A 17,371-nucleotide genomic window follows, 5' to 3' on the forward strand; every position below is an offset into this window, starting at 1 on the left:
CTGTCCAGCCTCACTTTCCTCCTGTCACGCCTTTCCCCGTCCTTCCTGATCCGGGGAAACCCTTCCCCATAGGATTCCCCTCTGGGGCTGCCTCTGTTGGCAGCAGCTGAGAAGAATCACCTTTGGGTTCTTCTGCGGCCAGACCAGCCTCACAGCTCCATCTGGCATTCATCTGTGCCAACGGCTTGAAAACTCTCTTTTCCCTTGAGGGAGCCCGAGAAGAATGTACGAAGCTCAGAGAACAGGGCCCTGGCCCCCGCACTGTAGACAGCGGCCTCCAGTCGCCGTGGACCCAGCGACACCAGGGCTAGGAGGAGAAAGGTCACAGGGATTCCATCAAATAGCTGGCCAGTGCCTCTGCCAGTGCCATAATTAGGTAGCAGCCATTGTATGGACCTAATTCTATAGAATTAGGGGTTTTTGTTTTTGCATTATTTTTAAGCAACAAAATGTATATTTGAAATTAAAAAGTAAAAGAAAATTAACAGAGTAAAATCCCAGAAAACCGTCTGGCTCTAGACATTTACTTTGAAATCTTAAGAGCTATCAATCCATCCACTGGCTTCTGTGTCAAGGTCCTTGGGCGCTCACAAAGCCGCCTTTGTCCTTTCCGAGACGGGGCTCACCCTGTCACACCGTGAACTGGCATTTGGAACAAGTGCGCATTTCATACTCTAGATCTTGTCTCCCTAATTAAAATCTACAGGTTTTTGGTCCAGTTCCTCCATTCATCCATTCAACATTTGTTGAGCACCAACTTTGACTATATGCAAGAAAATATGTCAAATCCTGTGCAGATATGCAACAAGTGAACTTAAAGAAAATAAAATCAGTAAAAATGCTCCCAGAAACTGACTAATTTGGCGGCAGAGAACAAATACTTTAGGACATCCTCAGAGAGCGCTCTGAAAAGGAAAGCCACAGGAACACAGAGGGTGGGGGATTTTTCAGGGTGCAGGCTGCTCAGATGGGTGTCACCCCTGGCAACCTGGGCAGCACTAGGCAACCCCCTGGAATCGGGTCCCCACGCTTAGATTCACAGCCTGGGTCTCCAAGACTTGAAAAACATTGACAGATATTATACAGAAATATCTGGGGGGGGCGGGGGGGAAGCCTAACATACGCTTTTGTAATTTGTCCCATGAGAACGACGTATCAAGTGTGATCCAAGAAGCCCGTCAGGACTTATCAGAGTCGCACCTGCTGCCAGTCGTCTCAGTTCACAGAAGGTGTCCACCGGGTAGAAAACGCAGGGACTCGGGGACATGGGCTGTTGTTTTAATCTCATCCCCCAATGAAAGGTCATGGCTTAGGAAGGAAAAGAAGGAAAGGAGACAGGAACAGCTGGCTACAGAGTGTCACTCAAGAATCTACCCGAAGAGCATGTAATTAGAGGGAAAAATGCCCAGATTGGCCCTGAGGACACAGGGAGCTGATGTGATGTGTAGAGAAGGTGCTCGCAAAGCTCAGGAGAAAATGACAGAAAAATGAGAGAAAGCAATCTGCCTGGTGTCTAAAGTCTATGCCCCATTGCATATGCAGAGTACAGCCAATGAAACAAACTTTTTTAAAAACAAAGGAGATGAGCAATATCTCATAAGTACCTGCAAGACCTGGAGGGTGGTCTTGACTGGAACACGGCAATGGGATGTGGGTAAGGTGCATTCAAAAGAATAAGAGGTGACGGGGCAGGCCCGGCGGCACAAGCGGTTAAGCACGCGCGCTCCGCTGCGGCGACCCAGGGTTCGCCAGTTTGGATCCCGGGCGTGCACTGACGCACCGCTTGTCAAGCCATGCTGTGGCGGTGTCCCATATAAAGTGGAGGAAGATGGGCACGGATGTTATCCCAGGGCCAGTCTTCCTCAGCAAAAAAAAAAAAAAAGAAGAAGAAGAAAGAAAAAAAGAGGAGGATTGGCAGATGTTAGCACAGGGCTGATCTCCTCACCAAAAAAAAAAAAAAAAAGAATAAGAGGTGATAACAGAGGCAGAGAGAGAAGGATTGCCACTTTACTTCAAAAAGACATATATGTAAGCAGAAATCAATGAACCAAATGTTCATAGAATATGGGATTGAGGACAAGAGGAGAGAAATCACGCTTCTCAAATTAAAGGGAGGTGGCATCAACAATGCCAGACAGAAGATAAAGCCTACACGAAGGCCGAGACAGGACAAGGAGCATCAACTGTCTAGAAGTCTGCTAAGGACAGACACATTCGGCTAAAAATAGACCATCTGAATGCTCTGGGCCTGCCCTGGTGACAATTCTGTCTCTCAGTAGGTTGGGGAAGCACGTAGGGTAATTTTCACCCTGAACTTGATTTTCAACCACAAGGAAGAACTGACTAGTGAAAGAAATGGTGAAGCCCAGGGGAAGGTGACCACGTGGTCCTGGAGCTCTCATATAAGAGCCAAGGGCACCACCACACACAGTAAGCACCGACACTAGATTTTGAGAACCCAGAACTCAAAACTCCAAAGACCAAAGATTTCCAAGGAAATGCCAACCAACAGGAATAGAAACTCTCAAGTCAAATTCTGTCAGAGAAGCAATAACTGTCTAAAGAAACGTATGTGGTTACACAAGCAGCATTCTGATGAGCCCTGATTTTTAAAGTGCACTATATATTTTAAGTGTTTACTGAAAGATAATAAACCTATAAAAAATTGTATACATATCCCAGGTACACAGCTTAATGAACTGTCACAAATTGAACAAACTGGTGTAAACTGTATTTGGATCCAGAAATAACATCACAGCACCCTAGAAGCCCCTCCCTTTATGCCCCCTCGAGTCCCTAACCTACCCCAGAGAAACACTAATCCTGACTGAATAGCACAGATTCATTTTGGCTGTTTTTGTAATTTATATAAATGGAATCATACACTATGTACTATTTTGTATTTGGCTTCTTTCACTCAATATTACGCTTGTGAAATCATCCATAATGTTGCACATAGCTGTAATCATAATATTCCATTCTAGGAACATCCCACAATCGGTGTATTTATTCTACTGCTGACAGGGGTGCACAGTTTGGAGCTATTAAGAATTGTGCTGCTATGACATGAACATTTAAATGCATATCTGTCAGTCAATATACACGCACTTCTGTTGCACCAATTCACACTTTCTGCAGCAGGTGCCAGAACTCTGGTTCTTCCACATCCCTGCCAACTTGGGCATGTTTGTGTCTTTTTCATTCTAGCCATTCTGGTGGTGGTGTTACAGTAACACTAACATACTTTTAAGATATATTTTATTCTTTATACTTTGTTTACAAAAGAGGATGAAGGTAGTTTATAATAAAAAGCCAGATTAGATAGAAACAATTTTTAAAGTTTTTTAAATGGTAAAATTATAAAGAAAGAGGGTAAACAATTGTGCCAAAAACCTATACCAGGATGTTAGTAATTACTACAATTCAATATAAAACTTATTTCTGAAATTTCTAGCAGCTAATACCAAAAGAGAAATTTGAGTTATATAGCTTTCATCCTCTAATAAAAGGTATTATAACAAATGGTCAAAAGAAATTCTGCTTGGAGGTTATCAGAGTTCACAACGTAATTGATACTGTCTTCAACAGCAATTTTATAAAAGATATAGAAACACTTTGCATACAGCGCTCTAATTTCTTACTCATCTTTATACAGCTGTTGACATAACATCAAATTGCAACCTTTCTGAGGTAACTCTGCCATAACCGAGCTTCTCAGAGTGAACGGCTAGAGTGTATTTTGGACCTTCTCTTTCAAATATCAGTTGTCTTAGCGTTTTTTTTTTTTTTTTAATAACTTTCTCTTCTGATTATAAAGGTAATAAAAGCTCATTATGAAAAATAGAGGGAAAAAAAGAAGAAATTAAACATTAAGCCCACCACCCAGAGGCAGCCTTCTAGACAGTTTTCTATAATATAAAATTTTAATTAAGACTTTTAATTCATGCACTTAAAAAATTTTTATTTTTAGTTTTTATTTTATTGAAGTCACATTGGTTGATAACATTATATAATTCCAGGTGTACATCATTATATTTCGACTTCTATATAGACTGCATTGTGTTCACCGCCAAAAGTCTAGTTGCCATCCGTCACCATATTTATGTCATGCATTTTTTTTCAATAGGTAGTGTGTGCTATCTATCCTATTTTGTGACCAGTTTATTATTTTAACAGCTACAGAAGAATTTATTCATTTAACTAGAACTCCACTGCTGACACACAGATTGCTCCCAATTTTCTGCTCTGAGGAACATGTTTCAACATAAACCTTTACGTACATTTCTAATTATTTCTCTAGAATAAATTCCTAGAAGTAGAATTACCAGGTCAAAAAGAATATGCACATAGAGGCTTTGATCCACTGCCAAACTGCCCCCAAAAGTTCCATCAATTTGAACCCCCATCAACCTGTATGAGAGAACTTGCATTTCAACAACACTACAGGTTATTTTTCTTATTGGTGTTTTTACTATTTGCCAGTGATAGGTTTTAAAAAAAATACATTCCTTCTTGTATTCTCTAATTCTTCAGTTTACAGCAAGGATAAACATCATTTCATAAGTCTGTTGGCCATCCGAATTTCTTAATTTGTGAAGTGCTATGGTGTTATTCTTCAATGCAAACAATAAATACATATTATAAGCCTAACTGCTGTCAGGCACTCTGCTGGGTAAATATAAGAATGCACCAGGGGCCGGCCCCGTGGCTTAGCGGTTAAGTGTGCGCGCTCCGCTGCTGGCGGCCCGGGTTCGGATCCAGGCGCGCACCGACGCACCATTTCTCCGGCCATGCTGAGGCCGCATCCCACATACAGCAACTAGAAGGATGTGCAGCCATGACATACAACTATCTACTGGGGCTTTGGGGGAAAAAATAAATAAATAAAATTAAAAAAAAAAAGACTCTAATAGCTCTTCCTTTAAAAAAAAAAAAAGAATGCACCAAAAACGTAGAAAACTCTTAGGTGACATCCCTTGCAGGTCCCAAGGGTCTTATGTATTAGCTTTCTGGACGCTGAAGAGTGCTAGAAAAATGAATCCCCGGCTACTGGCATAACTCCAAGTGAGCTGTTCTGACGGTAACTTCCTTGTTGAGCCCTCGAGTAAGATCATACCACATCACCTGCCTTCCATTAGCAATGGAGGAATGACACGTACCAAGTTAATCTGAAATACGTATCAAATTATCTAGGAATAAGCTTAAGAGGAAATGTAAAATAGATACAAAAGATGGAAGGAGAAAACGACAATCAAAACAAATGAAACGGTGACCTAAACTGTTGTAACAGGGCCGGGTGAGGCAAAGCCTGTGAGGAAAACTGCGGAGAACTCTGATAAATGGCTTTTAGGGGACGGTGTTCCGATAAAGACAACGGAAAGGAGAGGTCCCTTGTCTGAGAAACATGGTGCTCTTTTCTTTGTGCATTCTCGAATCAGAATGATTCTGAAATAGCCAAGTCTAAGGCACAGACGGTCTGCGCAGGACGAGATCAAAGTGCGCCTAAGCTTGGGGCATCTGTCTCAGACCCTATCGGGTTTATCCTCCGTATCATGAACTTGAGGACAAAGGCAGACTGCTGATCAGATTTGCTGAGGGCGAAGCGCTACGAAATCATACACACGACAAAGAACAGAATCCAGATTCAAACTCAAAAGATCAGGAGAAGCTTGAGCAAGCAGCCAAAACCACTGAGAAGAAATTCAAGAGCAAAGTGTAACGTCTGAGCAATGTGTGAGAATGGTTAGGACCAACCACAGAAGCAAAGAATGAAAAAGACCAGAATGAATAGCAGTTACAGAGAGTAAGTCCAAGGGGTCTTGACCAGCTGGCAGACCACAAGCCAATGGGAGATGAGGCCTCCAGAGGAGCCAGCAACGCCTGGAGGGCCGCCTGCTCCTCCCACACGGGGAGCCCCCGCCCCTCGGCCAGCCTGACTGGGTTGGCTGAGGGAAGGAAACCTGGAGCCTGAGGGGGTACAGAAGTCACCCCCACAAGGCTATGTGGAGAAAAGGAAAAACCTCAGAGGGAATGAGACAGCCATCTACACATATCTGTAGTTATCACGTAGATAAAGAATAAAACACATTTGGGGGAGTCTAGAGACAGAACATGAAGAAAAAATCACATGAATGTAACAACAGCCGCCATCTGCTGAGAGTCCACAATGAGTAGGCACTGTGCACGACCCCAGCCCCCGCCCACCAGAGGCCTCCCTGGGAGAAGGGAGACGGCAGGCGCCACCGCAGAGGGGAGTGATGAGGCAGCGCGCGGGAAGCAGGGGAGAGTCCACACACCACGACCTCTCAGTAAAGGGCACCCATTAGTCCAAATAAAATGCTGTGCACGAATGTTCACAGCAGCATTATTCAGAATAGCCAAAAAACAGAAACAACCCAAAGGCCCATCAAGTGGTGCAAACAACCCAAATAGCCATCGACTGATGAATGGATACACAAAATGTAGTAGACCCGTGCAATGAAATATTATTAGACAAAAAAAGGAATGAAGAAGTGATACCTGCACAGCATAGAGGAGCTCTGAGAATACTATGCTCAGTGAAAGCAGTCATTCACAAAAGACCACATATTGTATTATCCCATTCATATCAAATGTCCATAACAGGCAAATCCATAGAGACAGAAAGCAGATTAGTGGTTGCCAGGGGCTGGGGGAGGGAGAAATGGGAAAAGACTACTAACAGGCTTCTTTTATGGGATGTGAATTATATCTCAATAAAGCGATATTTGAAAAAGGACCCCAGCAGCACCTTCATTTAATGGTCACGGCTTTATGAGGTAGCCACTTTACGATAAAGAAACTGAGTCAACAGTGTCCAACTATAAAGGATGGCGCCAGGATCTGAACCCAGCTCCTCTGTCCAACCTGAAACCTGTCTTCCTAGTCACTGTGCTGATTATTCTGACTCCCAATGAGTGGAAGGAGAAAGGAGGTTAACTCCAGCTGGACATGAGACAGGAAAATCGAACACTTAGAGCTGTGCAACTGGGGGCAGCCCACCTAAGAGTGGTGCCCACCCCTCACCAGAGGTTCTGGCAGGGTCTGAAAAGCATGCACAGGGGCTGGAGAAGGGAGTCCTGCCTTCCTAGGAGGGTGCACTTGGTAACTTCTGAACTACCTTCCAAGTGGAAGGCGACTCTACCTTCTCTGTTCTCAATCTCAGAACATCGCTAAAGTTTTCCAATCTCATGCTGTCTCTTTAAGCTATTCTTGGTTCCATACACTTAAGAAACTGGTTTTCCTATAGTTTTTTAAAACTGTACATGCCTTCCACTGTCCAAAATGACATGATTCCGATGCTGTGATTTATTTCAACCATTTGACAAAAGAATGGGAACTAAACAAACGAGCCATGGAAACACCTGAGGTCAGTGGGTATACTTACTGTGAAGTTCATTTCCTTGACGGCTCGCTGCAGGTGTTCAAGTCCCACAGTCACTGTATACTGAGTGTAGTTCAAGTAGCCAAGGTGAGCCACGATAATTTCTGCACATTTCTGTAAACACACAAGGAAGATCTGTATCTTTAAAGAAAGCAAGACTCACCCTCCCACCAACTGACCCATGAAGTAACACATTTCAAGAACAGATGATCAGAACCGATCATCCCCAGGGAACTCGCCAGAAGCCCAGAAAAATTCAGATGTCAGCCAAAAAACAGTTCTTAGAAAGAAAGAACCAAATGGATATTTCTAGAAACAAATAATATGTGATTTACAGTCACTAGAATCTTTCTACTTCGTTTTTTTGTGTGTGTGTGTGAGGAGATCAGCCCTGTGCTAACATCCGCCAATCCTCCTCTTTTTTTGCTGAGGAAGACTGGCCCTGGGCTAACATCCGTGCCCATCTTCCTCCACTTTATATGGGACGCCGCCACAGCATGGCTTGCCAAGCAGTGCATCGGTGCGTGCCTGGGATCCGAACTGGCGAACCCCAGGCCGCCGCAGCGGAGCGTGCGCACTTAACCGCTTGCGCCACCGGGCGAACCCGAATCTTTCTACTTTGGATGATTCAAATCATATGTCACCTATATAAAAGAGATGACAATGTGAGGCACAGCTGACATTTCCACGAACACACGAGTGCACGGGGGAATGTAAGCTAAGACGACAGATCTGACCCTCAGCCTGACTCCTCCTGGGCCCACTCCTGCCACTGCTGTAACATTCAGAGGGAGTACATATTTTCTTTCTCTCCTATTAGCCTGTCCCTCCCCACACAGACCCCTCCGCTGCTATCTCTGTTAGAACGGAGGTCAGGACCCCTCCAAAGCAAAGGCTGGGCGGACAACAGCTAGTGTGATTATGCAGGTGTGTATGCTCATTTGTCTGCCCAGAGCCTCTTTCTTTTGTCCTTTAGAATCAAGAATCAGGTCTCTTCAGGTCACCTCAATTTCAGAGTCATGAGGGAGATGAAGACTGCCCCCCACACCTCTCCCCAGCCACGCCAGCTGGGCCAGCACACCCATCTGGAACTTCCCAGCATCTGCTCAAATGCACTCTCCCTGTGCCAGAGAACGTCCGGCCACCGCCCAGAACAAACAGGCACCTCTATGGCTTTCCGGTGGCACTTGATAGAGCTGTGGCTCTGAACAGGGCAGAGTTACCCCTACCGCTGATCAAACGCTTCCCAAGCCAGGAATGTCTGAGGTCAGGGAGGAAAATAGATCTGGGTGTTACATAAGAAGCCTTAAAAGGATAAGGCACTGGGCGGGGAGGGTGGTGCTGATCTGGGGGCAGGAAAGAAGGCAGAGGAGAGGTGAGTGTGCATGGCAACATTAAGGTACAAGTCAAAATCTCTCAAACCCTCAGGCCAACCGGCACCCCCGGGCCTGCACCGAAGCCCGTGGCGAGGGGCCTGGAGGAGGACGCGAGCTCCCGATGACCACAGGCCCGACCCTCCCACATCTGCAGCACAAGCCAGTGGCTATTTCATCACATCTGAGCTGCGGCTTCTCTTCCACCGGATCAGCTTCCCCCATTTCTCCTGGCCACCTGCCCTCAGGGCACGAGAGTGTGGGGCCCCCGGTCTCAACCAAACCAAACGCCCCTTCTGTCTCCAACAGTCAGGTCATAGAACGACGCTTGGAGAGACGGGCAGCTAAGGCCTCGGCAGGATCAGGAATGAACAGGTTTACATTAGTAAATACATCTGTGCTGCAAAAAGAAGCACTTCTTACAAGTTAAGAATTTGGATTTTCAGGGGATGTTTTAATTAACAAAAGAGTTATCTCTCACACTGTATATATCTTCAAGTTTAAAAAAACTACAGTGAAACCAACAATTCAGAGACTTATGCACCCTTATGTTCATTGCAGCATTATTCACAATAGCCAAGACTTGGAAGCAACCTAAGTGCCCATCAACTGACAAATGGATAAAGAAGATGTGGTATATATACACAATGGAATACTACTCAGCCATAAAAAAAGACAAAATCGTCCCATTCACAACAACATGGATGGACTTTGAGGGTTTTATGTTAAGCAAAATAAGTCAGACAAAGGAAGACAAACGTGATTTCCTTCATACGTGGAAGATAAACAAACCCAAGGAGAAAGAGAACAAATCAGTGGCTACTAGAGTGGAAGGGGAATGAGGGTGGGCATAAGGGGTAAAGGGGCACATACATATGGTGACTGACAAATAATGAACAACTGAAATTTCACAATGTTATAAATTATTATGACCTCAATAAAATAATAAAAATTTTTAAAAAATTAATTCGCATACACACACAAAGAAACTACAGTGAAACCACCTGAGGATCTAGGGGGCCCGAGTTCAGGCCACGGTTCTAATACTGGTTACAATGCCCCTCTGAACATCATTGTGAGAGAGGACCAAAGCTTTCTCACCTGCAGGTGCAGACAACCTTGCTGCCTAACATACTGTTTTCTTTACATCACAGAAAAAGGTAATGGGGGCAGCCCAGCGGCATAGCGATTAAGTTCGCACACTCCGCTTTGGTAGCCCAGGGTTCGCGGGTTCAGATCCTGGGCACCGACCTACACACTGCTCACCATGCCATGCTGTGGCAGCACCCCATATATAAAAAACAGAGGAGGATTGGCACAGATGTCAGCTCAGCAACAATCTTCCTCCAGCAAAAAGAGGAAGACTGGCAACAGATGTTAGCTCAGAGCCAGTCTTCCTCACCAAAAAAAAAAAAAGGTAACATAAAAGGATGGTCAGCATCTCTGTAACATAAAAATTCCGTGTTTTTTTACATCAGGGCAACGCTCCTTTCAAGCTTTGGGAGAGACCTGAGCAGAAAGAGAACAGAAGAGAGAAGTCCCCAAAAGTGACACAGTGTCAACTGAAGCAGGGCCACCAACAGGAGAGGGGAGAAAGCGCAGCGATGCACAAAGAGCCACCGATGCGCAGCATGGCAGGTGCTTCCAAGAAGCCCCAGTGCAGACAAGCAGCCTCCCAGGCAGCCTGGCTCTGTTCTCTGCACAGGCTTCAGGTAGGGCCACCAACTTGTCGCAGTTGGCCCTAGACGTTCCCCGTTCTGAAACGGAAAGTCTCTTGTCCTGGGAAACCCCTCGGTTGCGGAGAACCAGAGAGATCAGTCACACCAGCCTTAGGATAAAGTCACTGACCACCTGTTTGTCACCTGCTCAGTCCGAGAAAGAGCAATGCCAGGTGCTTGACTACCGGCTGAGGCTGGACTCCAGGACCAGTCTGCCCGGGGATGGAGGAGAGGCTGCTGCTTATACAGTGGTCCTTTCAGACCCCCGCACCTGTCGTCACTCCAGTCTATTCAGCAGCACTAATGGAGCACCTACTGTAACAGGCACAGTGGGGCTTACGCACAAACACCGCACACTCTCACGTCTGTTATTCAACTTGATCCTGGCCATTTTCCACAGACAGGCAGGGAAGGCGTAACCCCCACCTTACGGACGAGGGAAACACATTTCAGAAACCAGCCCAGGCTGTTCACACAGGTGATAAGAGGAGGAGGCAGAACGAGAGTCCAGTTACTTCACGTGCTTCCCTAAGGCACCACCTACCCAGGTCCACCTGACGGATCCGGCCGGGCAGAGCTGCTGCTGAGCTGGGGGAGCAGACGCTGCGATGATTCTGCTGGAAGAGAGCAGCACTGTCCGCACACCTTCCCAACAACCCAGTACCCTTCAGGCTACGGTTCTGACCCTTTCCAGAATCTTCTAGTAGCCGTCAACTGAGAGGGAGCACAGCCAGGGGCCCGCCACTGAACAGGAATCGTTCCCTATCTGAATTCTTTCTTGCCAGGATAAACAGGCCTAGTATGTCACTGTTATTAAGTAGGTGGTATGTGTGGGTATTAAGGCCACAAATTTACGAATAAGACATGGGCTGAAATCCTGGCCCTTTCATTCACCACCTGTGTCACCTCAGGCAAGTGTTTTTTTTTTTTAATTGATATCATAATAGTTTATAACACTGTGAGATTCCCGTTGTACACTGTTATTTGTCAGTCACAATATAAATGTGCCCCTTCAACCCTTGTGCCCACGCCCAACTCCCTTCCCCCTGGTAACCACCAAACCATTCTGTCTGTGTGTTAGTTTATATTCCACATATGAGAGAAGTCATACGGTGTTTGTCTTTCTCTGTCTGGCTTATTTCACTTAACATAATACCCTCCAGGTCCATCCATGTTGTTGCAAATGGGACAATTTTGTCTTTTTTATGGCTGAGTAGTATTCCATTGTATATACATACCACATCTTCTTTATCCACCCATCTGTTGATGGACACTTGGGTTGCTTCCACTTCTTAGCTATAGTGAATAATGCTGCAATGAAGACAGGGGTGCATAAGCCTCTTCGGATTGTTGATTTCAAGTTCTTTGGCTAAATACCCAGAAGTTGGATAGCTGGATCATAAGGTATTTCTATTTTTAATTTTTTGAGGTATCTCCATACTGTTTTCCAGAGAGGCTGCACCAGTTTGCATTCCCACCAGCAGTGAGTGAGGGTTCCTGTTTCTCCACATCTTCTCCAACATTTGTTATTTTTTGTCTTGGTGATAATAGCTGTTCTCATGGGTGTAAGGTGATATCTTAGTGTAGTTTTGATTTGCATTTCTCTGATGACTAGTGATGTTGAACATCTTTTATATGCCTATTGGCCATCTGTATTTCTTCCTTGGAAAAATGTCTGTTCATATCCTCTGCCCATTTTTTGACCGGGTTATTTGGGTTTTTTTGTTGTTCAGATGTGTGAGTTCTTTATATATTATGGAGATTAACCCCTTTTCAGATATATGATTTGCAAATATTTTCGCCCAGCTGGTGGGTTGTCTTTTCATTTTGATCTCGGGCAAGTGTTTTGACCTCTCTCAGCCTCAGTTTCTTCTTGTATAAAACAGCCTCTAATAACAGTTCCCCCTCCCTGGTCCTGCTGTGAGGACTGAACGAGATACAGTATGGAAAGTACCCAGCACGAGGCCTTGGAGGGAAACCACTTTCCTAATCCCATAACCAAATGCATGCTCTTCTTTGACGCTCCCCACGTTCTCCATGCCACCAGGGAGTCCTGACCAGGCCTCCTCGCTGTAGCAGGGAGCTGGTTCTGACTCTTTGGATTCTGACACAATCAACAGTGAGGGCTCCTTTCCCACTCGGGACCATCAGATTTCCTACCCCACAGCCACACACGGCACCCTGAGGCAGATGCTCAACAAAGGAGGCCAGTCCTCCTAATACGCCTGGGTCTCAGCCCCCACTGATGGATTAGAGTGTTCGTCACATGCATGGCAACAACACAAAGCCCCAGCGATCAAGAATGACCATGGAACAGTGGCAGAGCTTCATATGTGACAGGCAGCCCATCAACAGTCATCTGTGGACATGCCATGCAGTAAGTTACACAAACAGGAAAACAGGTATCATGGTGTGTGTGTGTGCATGTATTATACGTGTATGTGTGAGTGTGTACACGTGTATGCATGTGCATGTACGCGTGTAAGTTTATAAGCATTTATAAGGCCATCGGTGTGTAAAGTTAGATGAGTTTTCCATGCCATCATTGGTACAACAATTTTTTTTGTGTGTGAGGAAGACCGGCCCTGAGCTAACATCTGCCAATCCTCCTCTTTTTGCTGAGGAAGATTGGCCCTAACCCAACACTCGTGCCCATCTTCCTCCACTTTATACGGGACGCCACCACAGCATGGCTTGCCAAGCAGTGCGTCAGTGCGCGCCCCGGATCTGAACCGGCGAACCCCGGGCCACCGCAGCAGAGTGCGCGAACTTAACCACTTGTGCCACCGGGCCGGCCCTGGTACAACAATTTTTTTACTTAACAAAGCAAACCTGTAATAGTGCAGCATGATGAGCAATCATGGACCACTCAAACGTACTCACCTCTGCACATGTGAGGGTCCTCGTCCGGTTGTGAACTTTGTTATGAATGAACATGGTGGTTCCACCTGCAGCTACGCCATCGACTTTAACAGTCATGGTAAAGCTGGTCTGAATAGACGTTTCTACAAAAGAAAGAAATTTGGCGTCAGGGACCATGTCAGGCACATCACACCTACAAAGGTGCCTGCCTGGCTCAGAGGCGGCCCGGGAGGGTCTTCCATCACATCGGCCTCAGCATATTTGAAAACCCACGCTTGCCAGCAAAGCAAAGCTTTTCCATGAGATTCTACGTCCAACCCATTACTCAGGGGGCCATGTAAAAACCTGCGTTTCAGGTCCACCAGTTTCATTCACAAACGGACAACTACTTCATGGCTAACGAAATTGTATTTTTAAATTTCCCACATAAATTTTTAATTTAACTTTATACCAAAATAGATTTCTTATTTTTTCTGATTGTATAATTTATTATTTTTCTGTTATATGCTCACTGTTAAAAAAATCAGAGAACAAAAAATATAAAGATGGCATTAAACACTTATAATCCCACCACCTACAGAAAACCATAATTAACGTTTGTGTCCACCCTTCCAAACCATTTTCTAGACATACAAATACACAGTGATATCAAATTTACTTATGCTTTTAAAAATATTATAAAAGGGGTTAATTTTTTTGTAATATGCATTTTTTTCACGTAATTTATTGCAGTCATAGGGTTATCTTTTCAAATTCTTTCTCAACCAAAGCGCCCCACCTGAATCACAGGACATAGAAAATAATGTGAGTGAACAGAGCTAATTCATTATAAACTGTGCATGCTTTAGGTAAGGTTTCTCAGCTTTGCATCATTGATATTTTGAGGCCAGGTAATTCTTTGTTGAGGAGTCTGTCCTGTGCTTTATAGGGTGTTTAGCAGCGTCCCTGGCCTCCACCCACGAGATGCTAGCAGTAGAGTCATTGCCTTAGGGCATCAGGCCTTAATTCTCTCCCAGAACCCCACTGAAAAGGCTAGAGCAGCAGCGTCTACACGGTGCAGCCACTGAGCTGACCAGTACTCCCTGGCACTGACCAGTCCGCCCTGAGGCCTGCATCGTAACTTACTCTGGAGGATACTGGAGGACGTTTAAGGGGCTTCCGATTTGTTGCTATTAGAAAGAACAATGAACAGTCTTGTACATCCACCTTTGAGCACCTGTTCAAAGATGTTAAACCCCTTTTAACCTTTAAAATACAGTGCTTTGCACAAAGAAAAATCACTCCAAAATGTCAGGCTTCATACCTTTTGATTCATCCAACTCAACGACACATGTCAGCCAGAGTTGCTGATTATATGTAGACAGCGGATTTGAAAGTATTTGAATTGGCTTTAGCTGAGGCAAAAGAGAAAAAAGTTAAGTAATCCGTGTGACCTTTTCATTGAGTCTACCAAGTATCTCACCTTAACACACAAAATGTACATTTAGCAAAATAGGTTTGAGCGTTATCACTAAAACAGAAACGTGTAGTTTTCCTTTCAACGATATAAGGGAAATTCTGCCTTCCGGAAAAACAAAGGACTAGCTTTCTGCTGCAATTCACTTCTGTCTCTCAGGAAAACCTCTAGAGCAGGAGGTTTGCACAACCTGGAGCCTTGGGACAACACAGCTACTCAAATACCAAGAAAAAGCCATCTTGGAGAAAAAATTAAAAGCACATATGATGACACATTTAGTAAGATAATAAAGGCCACCAAGGAAACATTCTCATATTCACAAGACAGTGTGTCTCAAGAATCATTTCTTTAGTACCAACACGCCAGACACATCACTGTTTGGCGTCTGTTATGTTCAGCTTTAGGAAAGTCTTAACATCCCCGGAGAGAAAAATTAGAGAGGACCATGCTGCCCATGATACTTCTGCAGTGTCTGTTGACAAACATAATACAGGTGTTTAACAGCAGTGGGAGAACAGCAGAGAAAGTTGTTGAAGGAGCCCACCCATGGTTCCGAAGAAAAGCGTTATTTGAATGCGTAGTCTCGGAACGTAAATGGGTGGTTTTGCGTTTTAATACTCCGGCAGGCCTCGATGAAACTCCTGTGACCAAAGACTTGCCTCCAAGCCACCCAGGAATGAAGCCTGTCAGAGGATGATCTGTAATCTTTCAGAAGTGAGGCTGATCTTTTAGAATTAAGTCAGTTCTGTGGGACAGCTGCTAATTTCAGTGTCAAAGAAAGACATATCCTCAGAGACAGAAGTTTTTAAAAACCAAACTGAGGTCAGGAAACCTGATGATGGCACCCATCAGATCCTCAGTGCAAGAGTTAAAGAAAATAAATAAATGCAAAGAAAATGTGCAGAGAGGCTAAACAGAGGCCCCTTCAAAGTAGCAGGAGCAAAAGAAGAATTGAAAGGTGTAAGTTTTAGGACATTATTCTCCTTTTGCTTTTTTGAAAACTGAGGGTGGGAACCTTGCAGGGAGCTGAGAGAACGGAGACAACGGCAAGATATTTGGGGTCGAAGGATTAGATTTAAACCATACATGTTCCACATTCACGAGAATGTAGGACAACTGTGTTCAGTTTATAGATAAAGACATTATGTTTGATGTGCAGGAAAATAAAAGGGCTTAGTTGTTTGGGTTCTCACAAGTTGGTATTTATTAAAGAATACCAAGATGTTCCAATTGGAAGGACCTTTGTTTCTCTCTAAAGATGGTGAAGAATCAAGGCACATTAAAAAAAAAAGAAAAGAAAAAACATTTCTCATTCAAACTGAGTTCATGCAAGGAATACCAAACAATCATTAGAAAGAATTATTCCTGTTAGAAACCTGACACGGAGACCACGTCTCAACTTGGGCAAATATAACAAGAAGGGTCAGATACCTAGGTGATTGTTCTTAGAATTTATAATCTAGTAAGGCTTGCAGACGTGAGGAATCAGGATGGGATAACCGCCCTTTGGAAATGAACTGCTGCTTCCTAAGAGGTAACCCCACTATCCTTTCTCAGTACTGAGGTATTTATTACAGCAGAAAAGGTCACTTTAGCAAACAAGAACCCAGAGGCCAGCAGCCGACAGAGGAGTAAGAAATGTGTGTTGCCTAAAGCACACTGCAGGGCAAGGTGGTCTACCTTAAGGACCCTCTGAGTGGGACCATTTCTTAGTCACCCGGAAGTTTATAAGCCCCACCAGCTGCCACTCAGACCCAGTCTTACCTTTTTGCTATTATTTAGTGAAAAATTAGCTGCAGAGGTCTGGATCACTTTGGGCCCTAAAGTGTAACAGAGAAGGAGAAAAAGCAGGTTATATCTATATTGATAACGAATTTACTGATTTTTTTTCAAATGCCAAGAAAGACTCATACATTTCATGGAGGTGGTCTTATTTTCCTGTCTGTCTTTAGAGGTTTTGTGTGTTGAGGTCAAACATATAAACATACAAACACAGGCATACAATATCCACTCTGCTGCACTTCACGACTTCCCAATGGAGGGGAACCCAACATGACTGCCACACAACACACAGGATTTCCATGGGATTTTATGTGCAGAAAACTCTCCTCTGCTCCCATTGAGGGCTCCCTCTGTAGTGCTCGGATCCAAGAAAACATTAATGATGCAGACGTTGTCTACATATTCTGTAAAGTACAAAGATTTCTGCTAAAAAACAAGACATTTATCTATTCATCCAATTAATCCAATCTTCCAAAAATATTAAGTAAGGGGGATACAGAAGCACAATATATACTAATACATACTCAAGGCTTTTCCTGAAATAACAGATATACAACCTTCATAGATGCTCACAGTGTAATTCTTCAGAGCTTTGTCCTTAAAAGAATTAGTCAAAGGAAACACTGTGACTGATTTTAATCTAAGGTAGAACTGAATTTGTTCTAAAACATAGCATTTTCAGCTTGTGACGTCAGTTTTCTGGGCTGCCTAAGTGGCCCTCCCGAGCCCACCACCAAAACCCTCCATCTAAGGAGGAGATACACGAGTATGTTCATCA

General features: G+C 44.3%; 1 protein-coding gene across 5 annotated transcripts in view; it reads right to left on the bottom strand.

Annotated features, from left to right (window-relative positions):
* Positions 1-17,371, bottom strand: part of TMEM181 (transmembrane protein 181) — a 76,109-nt gene that overhangs the window by 19,023 nt on the left and 39,715 nt on the right. For all 5 annotated transcript variants that reach the window (XM_004444117.3, XM_087425084.1, XM_087425081.1 and 2 more), the window contains 4 exons: positions 16,576-16,631; positions 14,659-14,749; positions 13,377-13,498; positions 7,406-7,516 (listed from right to left, as the gene is read on the bottom strand). In XM_004444117.3, the coding sequence (XP_004444174.2) occupies positions 7,406-7,516; positions 13,377-13,498; positions 14,659-14,749; positions 16,576-16,631 (380 nt within the window). The remainder of the gene's footprint in view (positions 1-7,405; positions 7,517-13,376; positions 13,499-14,658; positions 14,750-16,575; positions 16,632-17,371) is intronic.

This window comes from Ceratotherium simum, chromosome 38 (assembly GCF_057802395.1).
Source record: "Ceratotherium simum simum isolate JZ-2026a chromosome 38, ASM5780239v1, whole genome shotgun sequence".
In the NCBI taxonomy this organism is placed as follows: Eukaryota; Metazoa; Chordata; class Mammalia; order Perissodactyla; family Rhinocerotidae; genus Ceratotherium; species Ceratotherium simum.